The sequence below is a fragment of the Prorops nasuta genome, unplaced genomic scaffold (assembly GCF_024137725.1).
Source record: "Prorops nasuta isolate Cenicafe-Biocafe unplaced genomic scaffold, Cenicafe_Pnas_1.2 PNAS00014, whole genome shotgun sequence".
In the NCBI taxonomy this organism is placed as follows: Eukaryota; Metazoa; Arthropoda; class Insecta; order Hymenoptera; family Bethylidae; genus Prorops; species Prorops nasuta.
Window position 1 is genome coordinate 4,017,221 of NW_027116811.1, and position 23,697 is coordinate 4,040,917.

General features: G+C 36.9%; 1 protein-coding gene across 3 annotated transcripts in view; it reads right to left on the bottom strand.

The window, feature by feature from the left end:
• LOC136778527 (uncharacterized) overlaps positions 1 to 23,645 on the bottom strand; it is a 34,016-nt gene extending 10,371 nt beyond the window's left edge. For 2 of the 3 annotated variants that reach the window (XM_066735455.1, XM_066735454.1), the window contains exons 1-8: positions 23,347 to 23,645; positions 8,830 to 8,914; positions 8,023 to 8,198; positions 6,787 to 7,747; positions 5,985 to 6,238; positions 5,392 to 5,514; positions 5,039 to 5,296; positions 3,784 to 3,963 (exon numbers count right to left, since the gene is read on the bottom strand). In XM_066735455.1, the coding sequence (XP_066591552.1) occupies positions 3,784 to 3,963; positions 5,039 to 5,296; positions 5,392 to 5,514; positions 5,985 to 6,238; positions 6,787 to 7,747; positions 8,023 to 8,198; positions 8,830 to 8,914; positions 23,347 to 23,413 (2,104 nt within the window). In that variant the 5' untranslated portion in view covers positions 23,414 to 23,645. The remainder of the gene's footprint in view (positions 1 to 3,783; positions 3,964 to 5,038; positions 5,297 to 5,391; positions 5,515 to 5,984; positions 6,239 to 6,786; positions 7,748 to 8,022; positions 8,199 to 8,829; positions 8,915 to 23,346) is intronic. The other variant, XM_066735456.1, reaches the window with a different exon arrangement.
• Positions 23,646 to 23,697: the final 52 nt, after the last annotated feature.

Below are 23,697 nucleotides of genomic sequence, written 5' to 3' on the forward strand. Positions count from 1 at the left end.
ATAAAATTAATAATACTAGACCGTATAGGTATATATATACACACTACGCCCATAACACTGTATACGCTATACAGTGGCATTTAATTCGAAGAGAGGTATAAAAAAATAGGCAGGATGATCGTTGTTGAAGAAGAGACTAGTAGAAAGAATCTCGTTACCATTGTATAAAGGAGAATAGTCTTTGGTGGAAATGAAAGTTCCTGAACGGTTCACGAGAGACCATGCCGAAACGATCCCGGATTAGCCCAGATCTGGGGTGAAAGAGCGCATGGGGTGGAATTGTCGGCAACCGAAGACTTTCCAAGTCTGCTTTCTGCAAAACTATCGCGTGTAGTACCGCGCGCCGGAGCGTTCGAAAAGCAGATGGCGCGAAACTCGAGCGAAGGGTAGATAGGTAATTGGAGTGCGAAACTTCTGACAGTTTAAGCTAAGCCTGTTAATGGCTATCGCTGTCCGTAAAGTCCGACGGACCGAATGGTAATCCTGGAAAAGGAATTATATGACTCTATAGCTGTGGGTATCTCGTCCAACTGACGTAACAACAATAATTAGCGCCAGCTAACACCTGAATTAATTGTTGTTTTCAAAGACTGCAAACTTCATAATTAGCCTTACTTCTCCGATGGTATATACGTATGTATATATATATATATATATATATATACATTCCTGCTTAAAATATTTAGAGCTAAACCACAACAAGATCGCCTGGAGAAATTAACGACGTGCGAGCAAAACTAAGCAAATTCACGCTTGAACTGAAGGCGCCATGGACACCTGCCCGGCTTATTTCGCTATAAATCCACTTGGTAATTGAATACGGAGCTCTCGCGATTAAATTAATACAAACACTGTGCGCGTGGTCTTAAGTTCAGCTGGGATTTTAGATTGGCGTTTCACTTGGATAGGTATAGATAGAATTTTAATTTACTCGTGCGTCCATCGAAAGTTTAATCCAGTTGGAAAAATTAATTGATAATTAAGGGGTGAGATATATATATATATATAAAGTGATGGCAATTAAATGCACGGTGTTATGTCGACCGAGTAATATATATATATATATATATATCGAGGTGGGATTTAGGGGTGTGTCGGTATACAAATTAAACGTTCTTGCAAGATGTCGTAGAGCTTGGGGTGGGTGGGGGGGGGGGGGGGGAGCGAGGGTTATACATATATGTATACCGTTGGGACAGCCGAGTCGTTTCCAAGAAACCGAGAGGGAGAAGCTTGAAGCTCGATAAGACTGCGCGGGGTTAATAGCCCTGCTTTCGTGCTTCTTACATATCCAATTAATCACTCTGAACAGCTCCTGGGACACGCGTACGTACATCCCTGATGTGGAGCGCCAGTCTCTCTAACGTGCGTGATCCTTCTAATGAGCATTTTGAATTTCAAACCTAAAACCCTAATTTCTCCTTTTTCCGCGTATCATTCTCGTATCATATATACATATATCTCACTACTCGTGCACAATCAAGCCTTTCCACTTTACCCTGCCAAAGTATAAATTTAATTTGAAGGTAAAATTTCATTTAAAGTTTCTCTTAGCCAATGAAAATTTCAGAATCTAGGTTAAAAGTCAGTTGAATTTTTGAAAGGACACATAGAGAAGTTCGTGTTCCAACTTCTCTTTTGCTTCCTTTTGCGTGCATAAAATTTAAATTTCGTCGAGTTACTTGTAATAAATGCGTAATCGTTCTCTTTATTTATCTGTTCGATAAAGACTTTAGATATTCCTCGAGAACACGAGATATGAAAAGGTATATTCTTTATGAATCAAGTTATTTCACTGCACGTAATCTTATGGGAGAGATTAATAGGTTTGTATTTTATAAATCGTTTATAGAAATTGTTCTCTTCTCCATGTGAAATGAAGTCGAAAATGTAGTAAACAGGTGAATTTTACTTGCAGAGTTTCATTTGACTCTGCTAAATAGTCATTTGTTATTGACTAACTAAATTCTAAAACTGTCTTTTATTTGCGTAACGAATAGATTATTAAAAAATATATTATAATAATATTGGAGTGGCATTATAAGATAAGACAATGACGTTTTGTGAAGATGGAGAATGTTGAGGAAGAATGATAAATCGCTCGACCCTTGTATGTATCTTACTCGCGTGTAGAACTGAATAACTAATAACTTCTTCCTTAATCCTATGTGTATTTGCAACAACATTATTAAGGAAAAAGATATGAAATCATAAATCTCGTGAATCTATATAAGATCCAAATTAATATCTTTATTAAACAAAAAGTATTTATCAGAAAGTCAACTATACACGTTTACAATTTCTTTTAATAACTCGTGCATAGACCTGCAAGGAGTAGTTTCCCAACTGAACTCTCATTGAAAAGGAAGCGTCCTTTCATTCTTTCGTCTCCCGATCTGCATCCAAAAGCAGTCGTCGTTATTGAGTTTCTCCGCTCTGTTACATTACACGAAAAAATGCAAACTTGCAGTAAGAACAAATAAGAAGTATTTACAAAGCGTTTGAAGCGATTAACATTTCATCTTGATATAATGTAACTATCCTTTTAGCAAACATGAACTTTATGGTATACATATTATACAAGTTCCTAATACTATCGTTTAACTTTGTATTTAGAACTCCGTGAATCGATAAACTACTTGCAAAGTATTTCATATACTTTTAAACAACAAATTGACCATCAAAAGCTGTTTGAAACAGCTGGTCTGCTTAATTTTACCAGTAATCCCTTTTCCTTATACAAACGAAACGAACAAGCTTCCTTTTCATTTTCGACTTAAGCTGGCAGCTTATCCTGGAAAATGAAAGAACGAATACAAATGTAAGTGTACATTATACGAATACTCGCAGGAGTAATTTAAGCAAAAATTCAAGGTTAAAGGATCGTCTTTCGGCGTCTAGCACATTGTTGCAAAAAAGAAATGGTAAAACTTTTTAAAAGACGAGACGAGTTTATTAAAATAAAGAAATTCCTACGTTGCTCTTGAGAGAAGAAAATCTCTTCTAGCGGAGAGCTGCGAGGAGATAAAATTACACGTTGTAGAAATGTTATATTCCACTTGTTCCGTTTTTCTTGTTTATACAGCAGAGTGAAAAAAATCTCGCGCAGAATATAAAGAGTTATTTACTGAAACGAAAGATAATTGAATCGTCCAGTTGGATATAATTTAACTTAGCCGATGTGATTGAAGCTAAAACCTGATTACTCCATCGTGCCAATGTCCCAGTACAGCGGATGTTATTACAGGAGTGTTAACGATCCTTTTGACGATAAGAGAACTGATTGGGCAGAATCGAGCATAAAAGTTCTTAAAGCGTATCGCCTTGCACATAGCTCGAATCTTTTTGTGACGATCCGTATGTGGCAGTGTAGGAGCATCGGTGTGGAGGCTGAATCCGAGCTGGAGTTAATTCAATTATGTACTTGTATCGCCTTGGAAGACGTTAAAGGTCCCAACAACGCTACAGGAGGTCATGGCACAGACAAGACAGACAATCTCGTTAGGCTGCTCATCTCCCTACGGGGAATTGTTATCATAACAGCTATCAGGCTACACTTACAAAGTTTCACACTTTGAGTTAAGAGGCAGAGCTATTCGATGGGATATTTGAGATGATTGCGAAACAAGCAATATGCTTGAAATTAAGATCATCAAAGAGGGAAGATTCTCTTGCCGAGAGGCTTATGCCGTAAATAAGGCGGTTTAGCTGGTCAGTGCTGCTGTACATATATGTATACATGTGTGTATACATACACATACCTATATACGTATATCGACTTACCAATGCAAGATCCTTCGGGACCAACTTCGTAGCCAGGAACACAAGGGGTTGGTAGGAATTCCAGTAGGGATTGATCCTTCAGTTCGGAAGGCTTGGCGCACCGATAAGATCCTGGCGTGTTGATGCATCCATAGCGACAAACTTCGGTCTGCAGATCAGGCACTGCACACTCGTCCACATCTGAAACGTTATTTTTTAGTGTTTCGTAAACCATGCGATATCACGCATGGATAATCCAGAACTTAACATCGATTATAAACTATAGATAACATCACTGATTTGGTTTCCTCAAAGTCTGACTTTCCATTGCACGAATAATCTGAATAAAAAACTATAATTTAGGGAATTTCACCGCTATTATAAAGGCGAAAAAATATATTGTGTTGCAAATTTTTTCTTTTCCTAACTGCGAATTAAATTAAAATCTCAAAATAAGAACTTTTATTTACAGGTGATAATATGTATAACAAATACTTGTTTAAAGCGATAAATTGTTGACAATTTGTGACTGCACTGTATCTCTCTATCGACGCTCTTTTCCTTCAGTAGCTCACTGCTTGAAACTTAATTCTCGTAGTTCTTGATTAACGATGACGAAAAATAATAATCTCTAATATTGTTATATACATATATTTTCCCTGCATAATATCTTGCTATATTATTTTCCAAATATTTAGAAATATTTTAACTAAAAGAAAAAATCGTTTTTGTAAAGTTCTAGAGTATAGCCTGACCTCTGAAATCCTTATATCAAAGGAGCAACGACTATTTGGGTAAATTATATACGCCTGTAGAATCAATAGTCAACAGTGCGCAGTATTTGGACTATAAAGGTTTATGGACTTTAGACTGCAAGTATCGTTTGCAACCCAACTGACGCCATTAAACGTCAATTGGCCCGAGGGAATAGTTCCTCGGTCACCTTAAGAAAGAAGCAAACTACCGTATAAAAGCGAGATTCCACCATGATAATGTTATATAGAGTTAATGAATGAAATGATGCGATCTGTGCTGGTATGACTTGAACTTGACATTACATGGACCTGGATCCTTGCAGGAATAAAAAGTATTTCTGATAATTTACCATTTACTTTATTATTAGTCATATATACATATTAATAAAATTTAATCAAGCGTTGGTTAGGTAATTAACCGATCGTTAACAATTCTGGTTAAAGACTTAACAAGTAGTACCTACTATAGTTAGTAATTGTGTATTGCTCTCAGGGTGTTTTGAAATGTAATTTTACGGAACCTTGGCAAGTCTTCCAGTCATCTTCCAGCACATAGCCATCGGGACAGAGGCAGAAGACACGACCCATGGTTGAGAGGCAGGTATGGGAGCATCCGGCATTGTTGACACTGCAAGGCTCAGCGTCCCGACACGTGTGGTTGTCCGCAGCCAAAACTGTGCCCTGCAGATTCTCGCAGGAGCACTCGTAGCTGCCGAACAAGTTTCGACACGAATCCTGGCAGGGACCATGACCGTTGTTCAAGAGGCACTCGTTAATATCTGCAAAGCAAAGGAAGCTTGACGATATTGCATAAGTTATATACGTTTTTCAGGCTAACCAGCAATGAAACGCTGCAGGCATCGAATCAACTCACCCATACACGTAAATCGATTCTCCCCATGTCTCATACCATTTGGACATTCGCACCGAAAGGATCCTGCTGTGTTAACACACTTGTACTCGCAACCCCCGTTGTTAACCTCGCACTCGTTAATATCTGCGTTTCAAAGCAAATTCAACTGCAATCTTCTCTCGAATATCAAGCTGGCGGAATTGGCAAATAAAATCATTTTCGTGTATCGTGATAAAGAGGCGAAGGTGTGGCATGGCTTATCCAAAATAAGAACGGTGTAAATTTTCTTTTAAATCAAATACAATATCCAGGTCGTCTGGTTGGATCGGTGTTTTCCTCGTTCGATGTAAAAATGGAAAGTTTCAGCCGCGAGAAGCTGACACTGTCAATACGCGAAAGGTTCAACCGGATATGTCGATATTTCCCCTTCTGGGAGAATATCTTTCCTCGAGAAGTAAAGTAGGATTATTTATGTATATATATGTACTCTATTATATAAATACATATATTTGATCGCAATATTTTTATTAAAATATATTTCTAAGAGGAAAGGAAGCATGCGAAATAAATAATTATCCGAAATACTCGTGAGGTTTCGAACTAGCAGTATTTACCGATGCATTTGTAGCCATCTAATCGAAATCCTTTGTAGCAGGAACATTGAACAGTGCCATCGACCTCCTTACAGACGTGCTCACAGGACGACTCGGCGCAAACCCCATCGAGATTCTGTTTGACCGTGCATTTCGGCACTTGACCGATCCACTGACGATTTTTACACAGCAGTCTCTTATTGCTCGTCAACATGTAGTACCCAGGAGCACATTCGTAATCCGCTTCAAGGTATTCGTGACCCGGTGTCGATGATCTGAAACATTAATTAACCTTTGTATAACGCATCTCTCAATGGTTCTATTCTCCAGTTTTGTCTCTCTATCAATTTATATTATATCTATATATATATATATATATATATATATTCATATGCATCGAGACAATCGCGCCGAACAAATAAACTTTCCATCCCACGAGTATATCTCGGACGAATTAACGTCGAGAAGTTTTTCAATAAGATTATATTTGAATAAAATGATTTTTGCATGCCACAATTTTGCTAAAACTAAAACCACTCGCAGAGATTAATGTAGCGAGAAACTTTGCAAGAGTTGTACCACTTCCTATACTTATCCCTGCGCAATTCCAAAGTTGGAGAAATTTCACAGTAATAATTCCGAGACTATCATTACAATAATTTCAATGCTTCATTTGTGCGACGATAAGATCGTAAATTATTCATGCTCGATTGGCAGAGACCTGTAGTAGGTAAGTGTGTATTTTAAGAATCGTAAACAGCAGTTTGATTTTTCCTTCGGGGAAGCGCAATGAATTGAATAATTCATGGGAAAGACCACTTACTTTACATATTTGATGAGGGCGTGCCGCGAGAGAGGTGCTGGTTGAAAAGATCCATTTATGCAGGACAAGTCCCCCCGCGGATCATCCTCGAGAGGACGAAGCGTGCTGATTTCGCTATTGCTTGTTTCAGACGTACTCCTGGAATCCTCGAAATAAGTAGCTCTCGTCAAGCTGGACGTCATATAAGCGCTGTAATCCTTCAAGGTCCTATCCAGCAGGACGTCGTTCTCCAGGTCCAAGATAGGAAGGTCCTCAGGGGCGGTTCTAGAATAGCCCAACATCCTCTCCGCGTCGTAGCGCGAATTGCCAAATCTATATCTATCATCAAGAATCTCGTTCTCTTTTCTGAAATCGTATTCTTTCATTCCATGATGGCTGCTCATGATAGGACTGCCCAAGATACGATCTTCTATTCTGGTTATATCGTCAGGAGGCATACCAGCAGCAGCAGATTTTCCGATTTCCTTTTCCAGTTGCTTCGACAATTGTCTCTCGACGATTTCCTTGTAAGGCAATCGTTTAGCCGTGCCACGTTGGCTCATGCCGCTGTTATCATCAGTCGTCGACCGATCCTGCAGGATAGCCGAGGTCGTACTGCTGGACGCTCCCTCAGGGTCCTCCGCGTAAGAGTTGCTGCTCAATTTTTTCAGCAGGAGGTAGTCGCTCATTCGACCTTTCGACTTGGAGCCTCGCGATTCAAGGCCATCCTGCCTCGTTCTATTCCGTTTCCTACCGGTACGGCGACTCCTCTCCCGTTCCTTTCGTCTCCTCCTTCGCTCCGCGCGAGATCTACGGGCCTGGGACCCCGCCGCTGGTCGCTCGTCCCGCCTCGATTTATCTCGAATTTCATTTTCCCGCACCGAATCATCCAAATGACCCGCCGAATCCGATCCTTTGGTCCGTCGACGTTTCTTCCGACCACGATCGATACTGCCGTACCTCTTCCGCGATTTATCCGTTGCTGAAAATACCAGAAACACAAGACGGTTATCGTCGAACGATGTAACATATATAGTAATAGTGTTGTTACAAACTGTTATTTTGCTGCAAAATAATGTAAATTAACTTCGACAGTCGTGGGTATATATACAAGTTTTTTCACGCGATTGTACATGTAATTTATCGTTGCGATAAAATTTACACCGCAGAGAGTTGCGTCGATCAATTTGGATTTCACTTATAGGATTAGCTGGTCGTTTGAGCAAACGACTGATTTTATTATTTAAATATACTTACTGACATTCAGACCTCGCCTAGGATAGGACATGGCAGAATTTCCTGAAGCTTCAAGAACTTGGCCATTCTTATTTCCGGTTGCCTCAGGCTCCACTTCCGCCCCAGCTACGTTCCGGGACGCGAAGCTCCTTTCCGTCTCATGGAGGGTCGTATCTCCCCCGGGAGACTCTTTCCAGCTAATGGACAACGCAATTATCTACATTTCACTATGAACCAAGAAAATCCCTAAGGCCTTAATAACGCACGTGTTCCATTTTTACCTAATCACGCTCTAAACAGTTTCCCTCAAAAATATTTCTCGTCTTATTGCGGGTCTGAAACGAATGATTTCCAAGCTACGACCACGATTTATCGTTGAATCTTTCGCAGCAAAGATTTTTTATTTTACGTGGGGAAGAATAGAGAAGATTTACGCGAGGTTGGATGAGGGGGAGGGGGGGGGGGGGGGTACCTGGCTGAATTGTCTCTCCAGCGTGTCCCGGAGGGTCGTATCTCCCCCGGGAGATACTTTCCTCTGCTAATGGACAATGCAATAATCTAGATCTCACTGTGAAACGAGAAGATTCTTATGGCCACAATAACGCGCGTTCAATTTTTACCTAGTCGCGCTATACATATATATATATAGTTTTCTTCAAAAACGATTCTTATCTTATCACTGAATTCATGCGAATGATTTTCAGGCAACGGCCACGATTTATCGTTGAATCTTTCGTAGCGGAGATTTTTTATTTTACGCGGAGAAGAATAGAGAAGATTTACGCTGAGTTGGGGAGGTGGTGGAGGAGGAGAGGGGGTGGCACCTACCTGAATTGTCGCTCCGGCGTATCCTGGACGTGTCGCTGGTCGTACTTGCCGGTCACGCCTCGCGGCGCAGCGTTTTGGCAGGAACCTGCGCATAAGAAAGGCGACGCACGTTCAAGCTGATCTCGATATCCGGAATTGCAGAATAAAAATAAAAGCTTAGAAAGAGAGAGAGAGAGAGAGAGAGAGAGAGAGAGAGAGAGAAAGGGCAAAAATCAGTGAAAACCCGCCGCAGGCACACCGTTGAAACTTTCCATCTGCCAGCCGTTCGACAAAGTTTCGCTTGATGCATATAAGCCTGGAAACTTTCGCTACTTTGCAATGTCACCCGCGGAACAAAACCCTCAGCAACCTTATTGAACATTTTTACCGCGTGCAGAACCGTGAGGTATGGTCAAAGATTCTTTCATCCCTTATATCTAACTTTTTTTCTTCCTCATTGCTTTTTCCCTCTCCATAACCCTACTGCTCTCAGAGTGAACTTAAAATTCAAATATGCTTACTTTATTAAAACCCAACTCAACAAGATCCTATTTATGGCAAAGCCAAGATTTGCATCATTTACGATCTATTTATTTATAAAACATTCCAGTTATACGCGCGAGAATACATGTTATACTAAACTATAATTAGAAGACAAGCAATAAAGCTGGGTTGCGTTAATGCGATTGTATAATTACTAGTTATACTGCACAATGGTTCTAAGTAACATAAACTTTGAAGTGGTACAGGAGTAAGATTTAGAGTCTGATTAGAATTCGATCCAACGAGCGATAAAGTAAATAGCGAATGGTCTGTGTACAGGGTAGCTTTGGTTTAGTCAGAGCAAGGTCGGCAAAAGCAAGAGTAAGAGCAAGGAGAAGGAGAAGGAGAAGGAGAAGGAGAAGAAGAAGAAGGGGCCGGAAGAGAAGTTTTGTAATCAAGTGTATCAGCACGAAAGTTTGCTGGGACGAAACACACTTGGTACATCCTAATCGGTTCGGTGGGTTTTCGAGTCTCTTGAATTGCCCAGGGACTTGGCAGAAATAATACGCTCTAAGCGCGCAGTTGCCACTAGTATAATAGGAATAATCGAGCAGTAGTCACGTAGCAACCTATCATTAACAGTAAAGCAAAGCTCCATCGACAAATCTTTCAGACGTGCTTTACAAATCGGATTAAACAAACCCGTACGTCTGTATTGGAATTGTGATTTAAGCACGTGGTCAAATTCCTAGTATCTATATATATATATATATATGAATTGCAGACTGTTGAATTTTTCAATCCTTACCCTCCATATCAATCCGATATATAGTTTATTAGAAATTGTTTGATTAGAATTTTATTGGATCAAAGAAAGTGAATTTGAGCTTGAATGAAGAATAAAAGCATAATATTTAATCCCTCAAAATTTACGTAGATATATATCTGTCCTTTAGCTCGTTTTTTACTAATTGCAATCTACATGTTTTTTTTCATTTTATCTCGATACTACCATCGACCATCATATCTCGTTGCTGCTATACAGTGAAATACCGCATAGATTTATCATCTTGTTGGGGATAAAATAAATCGATAGTTCACTCGCATGGCAATAAATACACCGAGTTAGAAATATTATGCAAGACGTCGCGCTCGCTGGTACTGGAAAAACTGTTTTCTTCACGCACTTGGCAGTATATCTTACCAAGCATCTGTGTACGAAAGCACGTGTCAGAAAAATCTGTTACATGCGTAATAATGTATCACACGGGATTGCGATACATGACAGGATATTGCTAAAATATTTCTCAGCTGGAAATACCGTTATACCCTCTTATTGGAGGTAACATACGGGGTCGTATATTAATAAAACTTGACAAAACTAAATATAACTTTGAATTATAATAATTGTGTGTGCAATGTGGAAACTTTCGCTAGAGGTCCTTTTATTGTGCTGTAAGGAAGATCGCAGGATCTTAACGGACGAGTACTATGCACTTTTATCGTCCGAAACGATCGCCATTGGAACACTGCACTTGGCAGTTTCCAGACTTCTTCGATCTCGATAATTCACTACTCAGTTTGAAATCGGATCAACAAGTTTCTTTCGATTACGAGCAATGGATCGTCGTTGAGGCAGACTGAAAATTTCCTCCGAACGATATATTATGTATTATAATAATTGAAAATATTAGCGAAAGACTCGTGCAATCCTCTTCCTGATACGATTTTAATATGCCTGCGATACAACGAATTATACTCGAGTGCCTGAACTTGCTGTCACTGACGTCTGATCGATTTCTACTGCAGACTTCGATTTCGGAGCGTTCCAAACCCTGCTTTCCACGAGAAAATTAATTTTTCAACGATAGTCGTTAATAACTCGTTCGTCCAATTGCCTTATCAAATTTTTCTCGTAGAATCGAAGCGAGTTTGCAAAGGGAAAGAATTATCCAATCTTTCTTCGCTTATCTTTTGGCACGTTTCATGCCGGAGTGGGGAATATTACAGATATGGAAATAATTGTGATATAAATCACAAGTGGGAATTTAAGACATAGATAGATAACTGATGCCAATATGATTTAGTAATAGGGGGCGGAGAAGTGATTTTTTGCGGTACGAGTGAGAAGGTGAAAGGGAGAAGAGAGTAGTTGGACTGATAAAGTTATGAGGTATTGGAGGATGGTGCATTGGCCTTCGAATCACGCCGGAGGTCACGCCACGTGAGGTAGGTCAGCGGATGACTCTATCTCATCCTAACTGGTGTATTAAATGTGCAAGCGAGATCGGTACCGACTGCAAGACCTCCTATGAGATGCCCTTACGAAGGCCAAACTATCTTGCAAAATTTCTTATCTCTCTGCATTGGAAGATTTTGTGAATAAAATTATACACTTCGATTATAGGGACTTGGAATTTTGATAAGAAGGGGTAAGTTCCTGTACAATTTTAAAATTTAACTCTTAATGAAAAAGTCATCGAGGAATCGTTCCTACAACCAATATCAAGTCTAGAATTAAATTATTTATGATCATTAATAAATCTTTCAGTAAAAGCTAGATTTAAACGAGACGCAAGGAACTTTTGTTGCATTTGTTCACGTTATTTTAATTTATGCGTTTGGCCCTGATTAAATGGATACCCGGTATATAAAAGAATATATATACAGCACCACTATGAATTCAAACTGGTGAAAACTAAACGCTCTAAGCGAGAGGCTCGCTCCTAAGTGTCTCGGGAGGGTCTCGACACGTTTAAAAGTAAAAGGGAACAAATTCAACGTTCTAGGAGGAAAAGTTTTTTCGGAGAGACATCACGAACTCGCTTACCAGACTCTTTCCAAGTAATTACAAATTTCAAAGGTACATGCGAGTCTCCACAAACCGTTTTTAAAATTTTCTCCTCCAATTAGTTGACATATACATGAAAAGTATATACGACAAATGCAAACAATTGCATTTTCTCTGTTATTCCCACTTTTATCCAGCTCATGACTGTTGCACTTGTAAATAATGTTCTTGCGCGTTGTATAGTAGCTGCACTTTGCGTTTATGGTACATATGTAAAGCGCAAGCTTGGTTGAGAGCGCTGAAAAAAAATCAAACAAATCAGAATCATTGAAATGTAAATCAGCTACTCTTTTCTACAAAATAAAACCTTGTTATTTCTTTAGTTTTCATAACACCATTAATTATGAAATTAAGTTTGAATGAAATATTTAATTTCAATACGTTCCCTGTAACAGCTTATATATGAAGAAAAAAAATTTGGAAGGAAATGAAAATCTTGTTTTTTAACATCTACTAATAATGTTATATTATCGAGCAATGTAGTCACAGTTCTGAAGATGCATCGAGCTATCTATTATACAAACGAGAAATAATGCTTTTTCCAGGATGTTTACTGCGTCATTAACACAAGAAAATGAAGTTTAAAATGTCAGTTTTTAGCTGGGTGTTTCGAACGTCCTTAAAAGCGTTAAAACTTGCAATGGGAAGAGTGTAAGCGCAAGACTTGCTTTACTCCATTCCAATTACGTTTTTAGCACTTGAAACCACGCTCCCGAGAATACGTAATTAAGTTATGTCAACACGCAATCCAAGCAATGTTCAAAATGTCTAGGAAATCGGAGAGAATTATTCCTGTTCATAATTAACAATTTCAAACGAGACCGAAACCCATTGCTCATTATAGTATGCATATTGAACACTGCAATTTTCCAGAATTAGCCTCTCCCAATGTTAACATTATGCTCTGCTGTATGTGAATAAACTCGATAATGTTTCGCGCGGCAAACGAGTTTCTAAAATTTCCTCGCATGCTTGCCAACTATTTCGTTTTCAATCATCTATCTGTAGCAACAATAAACGTGATATTTACCCGAAGCAAGCAGCACGCAGCAACGTTACCATCAATTATATACTATTAATTCATAAATTCAAGAATATAGTTCTTCCTGCACAAAATCATTTATCAAACAGTCAGACTCTCCATGGCAAAGAACGCGAGTCATGTAAGTTTGAGGGATGTACCAATTTCAACCACGTTATTATCTTCTTTCATTTATCTCAAATTGTCTCACGTGGACTCTGTTAAAAACTTGGGTTATGGCATGAACATATATATATATATATACAAGTTTTGATATCACTATACCTATAAAAACATGCATTTATAATAGTACGCTTTATATTAAAACTTCTTCAGAAGGATAACCGTTATTAGGATAATAAGCTAATGATTTTCGTCATGAAGATAATTTGGGAAATGTGAATATTCGTTGGTTCTTTTAAAGAAGGGTCCAAAAGAACTATCCTGTATGATGTTTGCTATCTGAAAAAGGTACTTGAAGCACTGATCTAAGCTGGCCTAATGAAAGCTTCAATTCGCTGGGGTCTCAAAACATCCTCTCATTTTGAGATAAATGTGCTGGAAATTCGCTCTCGGTGCACATATGCAGGCATACATATATATATATATGTATATAGTATATGGAGAAACGCAGAAAGCCAAATGGTATCTGGGCAAAGCTAACGGCTAGTCAGGTCTAATTTTTTATTTCAGCCAGAAGCATTAAAACGTTTCACTTCCCTCTCTAAAGTTTTCTCAATTCGTCCGAACCTCGTCAGCCAAACGTGTAATTAAGCTCGCACCGGAAACACTACTAATACTATTATCGTTTTCCGCCAAAAATATATAGCATAATCGCGTTAAAACGTTGCATGGTATATCACCCATCTATATATATTAGAGTTTTTACATTCTTTGTCAAGCGAATAATGCGGAGCATTGAAAAGAGGAAGAGTACACGGAGACACCGAAAAAATTATGTCGTTCTTACTCGAGACTCGCTCTCTCGCCTTATAACTCGGCGTAATTTTTCATTCCAACAAAAATCACTAGACCGCTCCGCTCCGAAACTTTTCTCAATCCTAAACTTCATCAGCTAAACGTGTAATTACATTTTTGGATGAAAAAAGTTGTAGCTCGCTTAAACTCGCTATACGATCCTTAAGATGTACGATCTTCTTTTTTTTCTAATAAATTTACCACGTTATTATTATCCCAAGTAGTTTCAGGAGCCACCTTCGCAGTTACGGAAAAATGCAATTTTGCGAGTCCAATGTCTAATTAACTCTTGAAGCTTTTGGTCAAATTGACTTTACTGCTGCGGTATATAGAATAAAGATCCCCCTATCATCCGAGTATAGGAGATGACTTTCAACGCGAAACTCTCTCAAAGAGATTTTGAAAAAGCACCTATATTTATGTAGACTATACATATATACAGTATATATATATATATATACTTTACAGAAAGTTGAGAAAAGTTTGGATGATATCTGCGCATTTAAGATCGGATCTTTTGTTTCGGGAACACGTGGAGGGGGGGGGGGGGATAGGGTGGAAAGAATGGTCCCAAGTAGAAGCGATTAAAACAGCCAACAAAGCTGTGCCAGCGGCGATAGAGAGAGTAATTCGTTCGTTTCCTCATTGTACGGGGGTTGGAAGGGTTCGTGCCCGGTGAATTCGCTGCAAAAGTTTAATTAAACTCGACAAGAGGTGGTAGTGGTGATGGTAGATGTTGTTGCTGCTGGCGCGCGGTGGCATCGTGCTAGTCAAAGCCATATAGTCTATACAAGCGGTTACTTTCAAAGACGGAGACGTCGATAACGCGATTAATATCTCATCCAGGAAATCGCCCTACACTCTAGTTACGACCAATTTTGAACCAGGTTTCATCGGTTTGACCCTTCACTGCACGCTGCATCATATATACAACTATTTTTTTCTTTGCCTTTTTTGGTTTCATTCCCCCTTCATCTAAAAGATTTTTCTTTTATTTTCGTCTTTATATATATATATATATATATATATACAGTCTTATTATGCTATTTTATCTACAAGAGATTGTATTATTTTTATGTAATTTTATAGTTAAACACTAAAAGTAACAAAAAATTCATGCATCAAAGAGGAATAATTTACAAGGGTATTTTACGACAATCACAACGTATTCCAACAAGATTTTCTTTCGAGTAGTTGTATAATTATTTCAACAACATAATATTAATTTTTATTTTTACAAAATTTTTTCAGATCTAAGCTCTTTTTGTACAGTAGCAGCTATAATGAGAATGAAACCACGCGATTTCTGTCCTCTTATTATGGTAAAACAAACTCACTATATTCATGTATACATTTTTTTACAAAGCCTTCATATATTATTTCCAGCTTTACATTTTTTCACCGTTTCGTCAAATACTATTATAATTAAAAGTCACTGCTTTGTCAAATTTTACATACACGTATCTCATTATTTTACCTTAATTGACGAAACACACGTGAAACTTGCAACGTTAATTTTGTCGCTTTATCATGATTCGTACAGGCAAAGACTGCTCGTGGTGATTTTAGTTTATTAAATTTAGAGATACTGTATACATGCTTTATATTAGATAAATAAATAGGTGTTAACAAAGATACTGATGAAGAAGGAAGAAAGCATCAAAAATTAAAACCATTGAGAGAAATTACTTGCGTATCGCGAATTACTCCTGTAAAGTAATTAACACACTCCTGTGATTTTCTTTTAGTTGACTATAGTGTTGTGAATAAACTAAGCCAAGTGTGAGCACAACTGCCCTACTAGCAGTATTCCTATTGTCTTTAAACCCCTAACAAGGCAAATGGTGCCATACAGCAAGCAAATTAGCGTCTCTTGCTTCAAAGCACCACACTTCTTGCCTTTCCTCCTTTCCACTCAAATTTTCACACAAAATGTGTCACCAGACCTGAGATTCAGTCCTTTTATTAAATATTTCTTCATAATCAAAATTTCGATTCATTTTCTTCACGCATTTATAAATAAATATATTTTAAATTACATTCATACAAGAGAGAAATGTCCAAACTAAATTATACGAAGTAGAAAAATTACTGCAATTTTTCCATCAATAAAAACTTGCATCTCCGTGAGTCCAGGAATTTGTAGAAAATTATGAAAAAAAGAAAGTTTAAATTACAGTCAGCGTCTGTATAGATCTCAATCAAACTGATGAAATACGAAGAAAGAAAGAACGTTATGATAAAAGAAGATTGATGGAAAGAAAAAGAACAGTTTACGTTACACATTCTAACGTCCCAAATACCGATAGTTTCAGAAAAAAACAAAACAAAATATAACTCGATACGACAGCTTCGGAATCTATTTCGAAGATCCGTCAGTGTTTGATTATAATAAACTGTCGGCGAAGAAAAAATGTGAAAAGTAAAAAGCTTCGCACGTTTTTAATAATATACCTGATATTTATAGATACAGAAAATAACTATGACATAAAAACTTTTAGATCCAAACACCCACCGCATTGCGTTTGCTTTTTCATAATATTCAGAGTTTGCATTTTAACTGCAGGGGCCTGAGGGAAATATATATAAGTTGCATTAATAAATATACGGGAGAGAATTTAGGAAAATAAGCCAAGCACGAATAATAAGGCACATAAGAAAAGAAATGCACAAAACTTTACGTACACATCCGGCTAGTCGAGCCGAAAAACGAAAGCCGAAGTTAGTTTTTCTCGTGCAGTTTTCACGCTTTTCCACTATGTACAGTTTGAGCTTTTTCACATGACGAGCAATGGCAAGAGGAGTAGCGTGTGAAATCCAGCACACAGGCTCCAATATGATCGTGAGAAAAGTCGGTGCAATTGACAGATAAATTTCTGTGTATGTGTGTGTGTTTGTGTGATTTGTGTAGCGAGCTTCTCATTATCAGTTGAATTTGCGGCTCGGAGAAAAGTTTGGAAGTAACAGTTTAAGTAAGAGGATTCCAGGAGAGGCCGAAATCTCATTTAGCGTTAATCTCCGTAAGCTTTCCAGCATGTATTATACGGCCAGGACTAATTACAGCTTTGGAATAAAAATATCAGGTCAGCGTCAGATGAAGAGAGAAAGAAAGTGAGCTATATTTATACACAGTTTCTTATTCTATATACGCTTCAGCTGAAAACTGCAATGCGCATTGTGAAAATTAACAGAGCCCCAGTCAAATGGCTCAACTCTGAGACGACCACAAAAGCAAAGCTCTCGATTGCTTCAAACAGCTGATACATATTTTTTCTACTTTCTCCCTACAATATATAATTGATTATTATTCAAACTTGCTCCACGAATTTTCTTTATATTCAGTGTAGATTATTATCAAACAATTTTTAACTAATCTCGAAATTTACGAGCCTTCGTACAAACTGGCCAACTAACTCGTGTCAAATTGACGAATTAATATAAGGATTAAAAATTATTTCTTTCGAGGTTTTTCATTTTATTATAGAAGAATTGTTTGATAGCTTTGTTCTATCAAGCAAAGGAATGGCTTAGGTCACTCGTGGAGCATCGAGATATTTTGAAGGAAGGAATTTGTAATTTTTTATTATTTTCTAATCAACAGTTATGCAAGAAATTTGTATATAATAAATTTATGCTTAAAGTCACTTGCAGCTTTACGTCAATATATCAATTTGGCATGAGTTAAGGGGACACTGTGTATGCAACTGTAAGAGTTGCCTGAGCTTTATTGCCATGCAGTTAATCGTGGGGAAAATCTGCTTCTTTATATTCCATCTCTATAGAAAATATTTGATCAATCGAAGGTGTTAATTTTGTATATCAAAGGATAGCGTAATGTTTGAGTAAATCAAGTAGAATCTTGGAAAATATAAGCCTGGGGGGACGAATTCCAGTCAAGTAATTCGACAACAAGAATTCCAGATGGGAAACCGAATCTCACCGAGCTCAAACGGTCTATTCCGTTGTATATTCTGAATTTCTCGCAAGATGCATTTGAAGCACTACTGGATTTCAAATATTCTCCGTTTAATCAAGAAATACGAACTCTATCTGAGATCGTCGGATCCAGCAAATAAAGCTGCTGCTTCAAACGAAACATGAATATAACGAATCGTTTAAAATAATTTCTTCATTGAAAATGAAAGAAGGATTAAATCCCACTTGGGCTTACAGTACTATACGACCTTACTTATATATGTAAAGTTATGTAGTTTTTGTAAAGCACACACCTAATTGCTGTTGCTTTACGACTATGTATTCCATTGTGATTCAAAATTATGATTTTTCCAATAGGAAATTTGAAAATAGCAAATTGATGCAAATAGGGGCCCATGAAGTGACTGCACTTTCCATGCATTTATACTGGAAATTACATTTATACATAGAACTCTATTGAATTTTCAATTGTGCTTTGTCGAATTTCACATATAACTACCTCCAACTGACTTCAAGCATTGCAGCAAAACTATTAATAACTTATGATTGTGATAATATTATTGTTAAAAAAGCAACAAATTCTTTATATTATATTCGGAATATTGCTTTTTAATCTATAGCTCAATACATGTATATATAATCATTGCTAAATTGAATTATGGAATCACCTGTCCCTACAATTATAAAGTATTGAATTAAATTTGTATGATTTACAAAGCTAATGGAGGAAACCGTGGAACGACTACCTATTAATTTCATCCATTTACGAATGAAAAGAGATATCAATTGAACCTCGGTTTCATTTGGAAAATCCTTTCCCATGCCATGTCCCATATCACTTGGCAGTGAAGAAAACGCGTTCTTATTTGTTATATGTATATTAGGAAGCCTCGTAAATAATGTAATTCATCGTAACTCATCTTTTACATTTCTTCATTTTAAAAAACAATATTATATAATGATTGTTTAAACTTTAAAACGCTTTAAATAAAAGTTCAACGAAGAAAAATATTATTAGCTAATTCAAAACTTCAAATTCTAATCTTTTTCAAGCACAAAAGGATCTTTGTGAAAACCCATTAAATTTTCCTTAGAAAAGTCTTGAAATACCAAGTTTTACATTAATGTCCATTAAATTCTGAGTAAACTTTACGAACTATTGAAATTTTTGGAAAATTAAATTAAGCTAGCTTTGCGAATCGATCATTTCATATAGCAGATAGTGTTTTTTAATTGACACAAATGATTACTTGGAAAAGTAATAATCCGATGAAAAGACTGATTAGACTTAAGTTTCAATTACGAATAAGTAGCACAGATTTGTTTATTTGTCTGTAGATGTTTTCAAAGTCCCTGTGTTAAAAATAATAAACTTTCCAACTATTCTTTGTGATTATTTAAAAAATAAATTCTGTATATACTAAACTCTACAATATACTAGGTGAGACACTTAACATTTGTTAAAGCATACAGGCAATAACGTAATAAAACAATATTTTGTTAACTACGAGTAATATGAGTTGTTGTAGCATAAAACTTTTTTCAAACTTCTTTTTATTTATATCCAAAGAGGTCTTATACAAATAATTGATATCCCTTCGAGCTACGTTAGATTAATGAATTTTTATGTTCGTTCAGCTGTGGAACGTTATACAGGTACAGCCTCGCTCTACAAAAATTAATAAAATTGAGATTGCCGATTTCAATTAGATACGATATTTGCATAGACAGATGCTATCGGAAAGCCACGATTTGACGTAAATTTACATACACATATATCTACGATGAATTCATATCTTCGTAGATCGAGCTGATTCGTCAATAAAACACGAAATGTCCATTAACGCTAGGTTGATGTTACTGCACATGGAGAAATTTCTGGCGTATCACGAATATACATTAAAGCATCGCGATACGAGGACCACAATCGTCATAAATCTTATGGCAGCTGATTAATGTAAAAAGAGTCGTTATCATAAATTGCAGATATCATTCCTGGATCATCAGAGCAATGATTATCGGTAACAAGGAGAGCAAAAAAAATGAGAGAGAGAAAGTATAATATATATAGATATTATAATCAGTAGTCCCTATATATATATAGGTAACTATGAGAATGCGGAAGGAAAGAATTTGTCGGATTCTAATCGTGACGTATGGCGGGCTCTGCGTGGTACAAAAAGTATGAAAGAAAGAAAACGAGAGCGTATGGAAAAATGAGGGAATACCGGCCATTTCGCGTGGCACATCGAGCGGAAATGTTGATTTTCCAATTCAGTGACGTTCGAACTTCCAACGTGAGTGGAACTTGCTTTCTCGTTAAGTTTCATGCGACCGTCGCATCGTCCCAGTCGTCCACCACATCAGACCCCAGTATTGCTACTATATATACTTATACAGCTATGTCATCACAAGTTTCTCGTTGATCCGAATATTCGTCATATCACGCGTTAACACATCATACCCCTGCAAGACTCAAGCGTTACGCGTTGCTCAATAGCATTTCATCCATATACAAATTCTGAAGCGACTGAAAATTTCTGATACATTTACTTGCTTCAGCGTTGATGTAAAATCGTATATAGATTTTGAGATATTTTCCATCTGATATTCTATTATGTAGATTAATTTTAATTTATTGAGTGAATTGACCAGGAATTTCGTAATATAAAAATTAAAATATGCGAAATTGAGGGAGGTAGCAGAGATTCCTTCGGATGTACAAAATTTTTGATTCTACCAGATTTAAATTGCGAGGCCACAGTCATACGTCCGAAGAAATCTGCACACATAGAAATATAGCTGAATTAACTTCGATTCTATCCTCAGGCAGTCTGCATTTCAACAATGTAATAAAGCAAAGTAGTATGAGAGTGAAATAAATTCCACAAGGATTGTCTTTGAACTGAATAATTTACGGAGAGAAATTTCGGATTTAGAAGGACCGGAACTCATCAGGCCAAACGAGGTTTATTATCACGTGGCAGGAATATCTCACGAGACACGTCCAGAGGACAAATAATTTTAACACATCGTGCTAATTCGCGAGGTGCGAATTGTGGACAAAGTCCTGCACAACGACAAGGCATCGTCTTAAAAGCGGAAACAGCAGTGCAAATATAGAAACGTCAATATTCCGGTGAAAGCTGCATATATATATATATATATACTTCCTAATATCTCTTATTACACCCTGAGCTTAACAAATTTATAATTAAAATTGGAATTATTCAAATATTCACTCAATTTTACTTTATACAATGGTAAAAAAGAAATAGTTATATTTGATACGAATAAATCTTGCTTCGAATATTTACAATGAAACGTTTTACGAAGTTTTGACAAATATTTCATCGTGTCGAGTTAAATTTGATCAATTTTAATTAAATTTGATTTGGTTCAAACAATATTTATTAAGACTAAGTAAAACATTTCTTTGTAAATGTTCATAGCAAGGTTTATTTGAATTAAATAATTCTTTTTAATACACATATGTAAGTACAAGTGCGTAATACCAAATACTTCTTTTATCGCAATAATTTAAATCGATGATTTTATTAATGAGAGAGAGAGGGAGAGAGAAGTTATATTGCAGAGAATGATTGATTTTCGGTGTACAGGATGGATTGGCAGAATAGTGCGCCTCGTTTTCTCATTGCCATCGTCTACCTCTATATATATACATTTTCGTTCAAACGATATTCAACAAACAGTAATCCACGATCCAATCTTTGATGTTTATCCGACACGAAGCAACAGCCTCTTTCCAATAAGGGACTCGGTTATCAACACCTAACCATGCACAGATACCTTGAACTATCTTAAAAATCTTGATTTGTCTACATATTAACGAATTAATTCAGGATCTATCAACGAGAACTGCCGAAATTTTCCCTCAGGATTTACATAGCGCATAAGTTCAATAGAGTATATCATATACACATCGACTCTAATAAATTTGCACAAGAGAAACAAACGAATTTAATATATTTAGCAAGCTTTTTTTAGCAATTTATCGATTGACCTTGGACTTAAATATATTTGACGTACACTTCAAGAAGTACAATCGGATTTAATAAGAATAGAAATCTGGACCACCGCAGTGTTTTAACGAGTCTTTTATTATTAACACGCAACAACAGAAATCAGTGCGCCTGGAATATCGCATATGCAGACTGCATCGATAAGGATTTTATTGCACGTATAATAGTGCATAAAGCATACTTTAACGGAAAAAAGTGTAGATAAATTATTTTTGCTCGTTTATGTGATTCCCAATAGTTTCTTAACACCAAGCTACTACAGACGTATTCGATGAAGCGGTGCATGTCTAAGAAGCTGCATAAAATACCTATTCTATCCCCTAAGCATCAAGAGACTGCTGAAATATTCCCTCAGGAATCCTTTACTCGAAATATTATTCCCTAGAAAACTCTTTTAGCCTCTTATACCTACACAAATTATGTAGGAATACATTTTCTTGAATAATACAAAATCTTCTGCAGTTAAACTGGCAAGCTAGCATGCAACATATATTCTATAATTATCTCGTTTGGACTAATGCAAAAGCTACTCACATATAAGGTATTAATGAGTAACGAGAAAATTACATGTTTTAATATATTCTTGGAATAAACGAAAAATACTCATTCGCTGTAAGAAAGCTTTTATTTAACACCTAGTTTATTCTACCAATTAAATACCACCTCCATCGTTTCTAATTATCATTGCACGAAGCTTCAAATTTCGACGAATACCATTAGCTGCACATACTACATAGTATATCGCACCTTGATGGAAACTTGTAAACGTATGGAAATTCAGATGAAACACGATGCTTCAATAAGACTACTTAAGGATCTACTTCCAATTCAAACAAGAACAGCTCAATCATTTACATGTACGTATGTGTGAGCAAATCACAATATCACAAGTATATATTCAATTAAAAATTAAAGCAAACTGGCCAGATTGTCGCTAATGAGTCGATAATGAAACGAGACTTGATTCATTGCACTGTAAAATTTGTTGTAAAATTACAATGACAATAATGAATAACTTGTTAACCTAGTCGTAAATTTATATTCGACTGCAACAGAACAAGTTAATATAATTATTACTCCGCTATAGTTGTCGCGATTAAGAATGTAATTTTACAAACAATTTTTACAATTTCGTTCTCACCCCCTGGCACTAATCAAAGAAGCACTGGACAGCCGAAAATTACAAAATTAATGCGTATATTATTTACATATTTCGGTCTACTCACCGGACGATAGAAGAATCCCGAAGAAAATTAAAAGAATGGACGCGAGACGATATTTCCTCGTGCACATCGTGCCTCTATAATCACTTTAGTCTATATTGTTCAATTTGATGATCTCCTCTTTTATCTGTCACATTTGGGAAAAGAAACCGTGTACCTTCCAGCTTTAAAAATCTCGCACTTTACCAATTCCCCTTTACGTTCATGATTCGTTTCGAGCTTATAAAAAGGAATCACGGCACACGAGAAGCTGCTGCGTATCGCGCGGCCACTCGCGTGGCTCTGAATCTGAAACTCCTCGCCTCGCGCGGCTTCTCGTTGCAATCGTTCGCTTGTCAAGTTTGAATCTTCTTG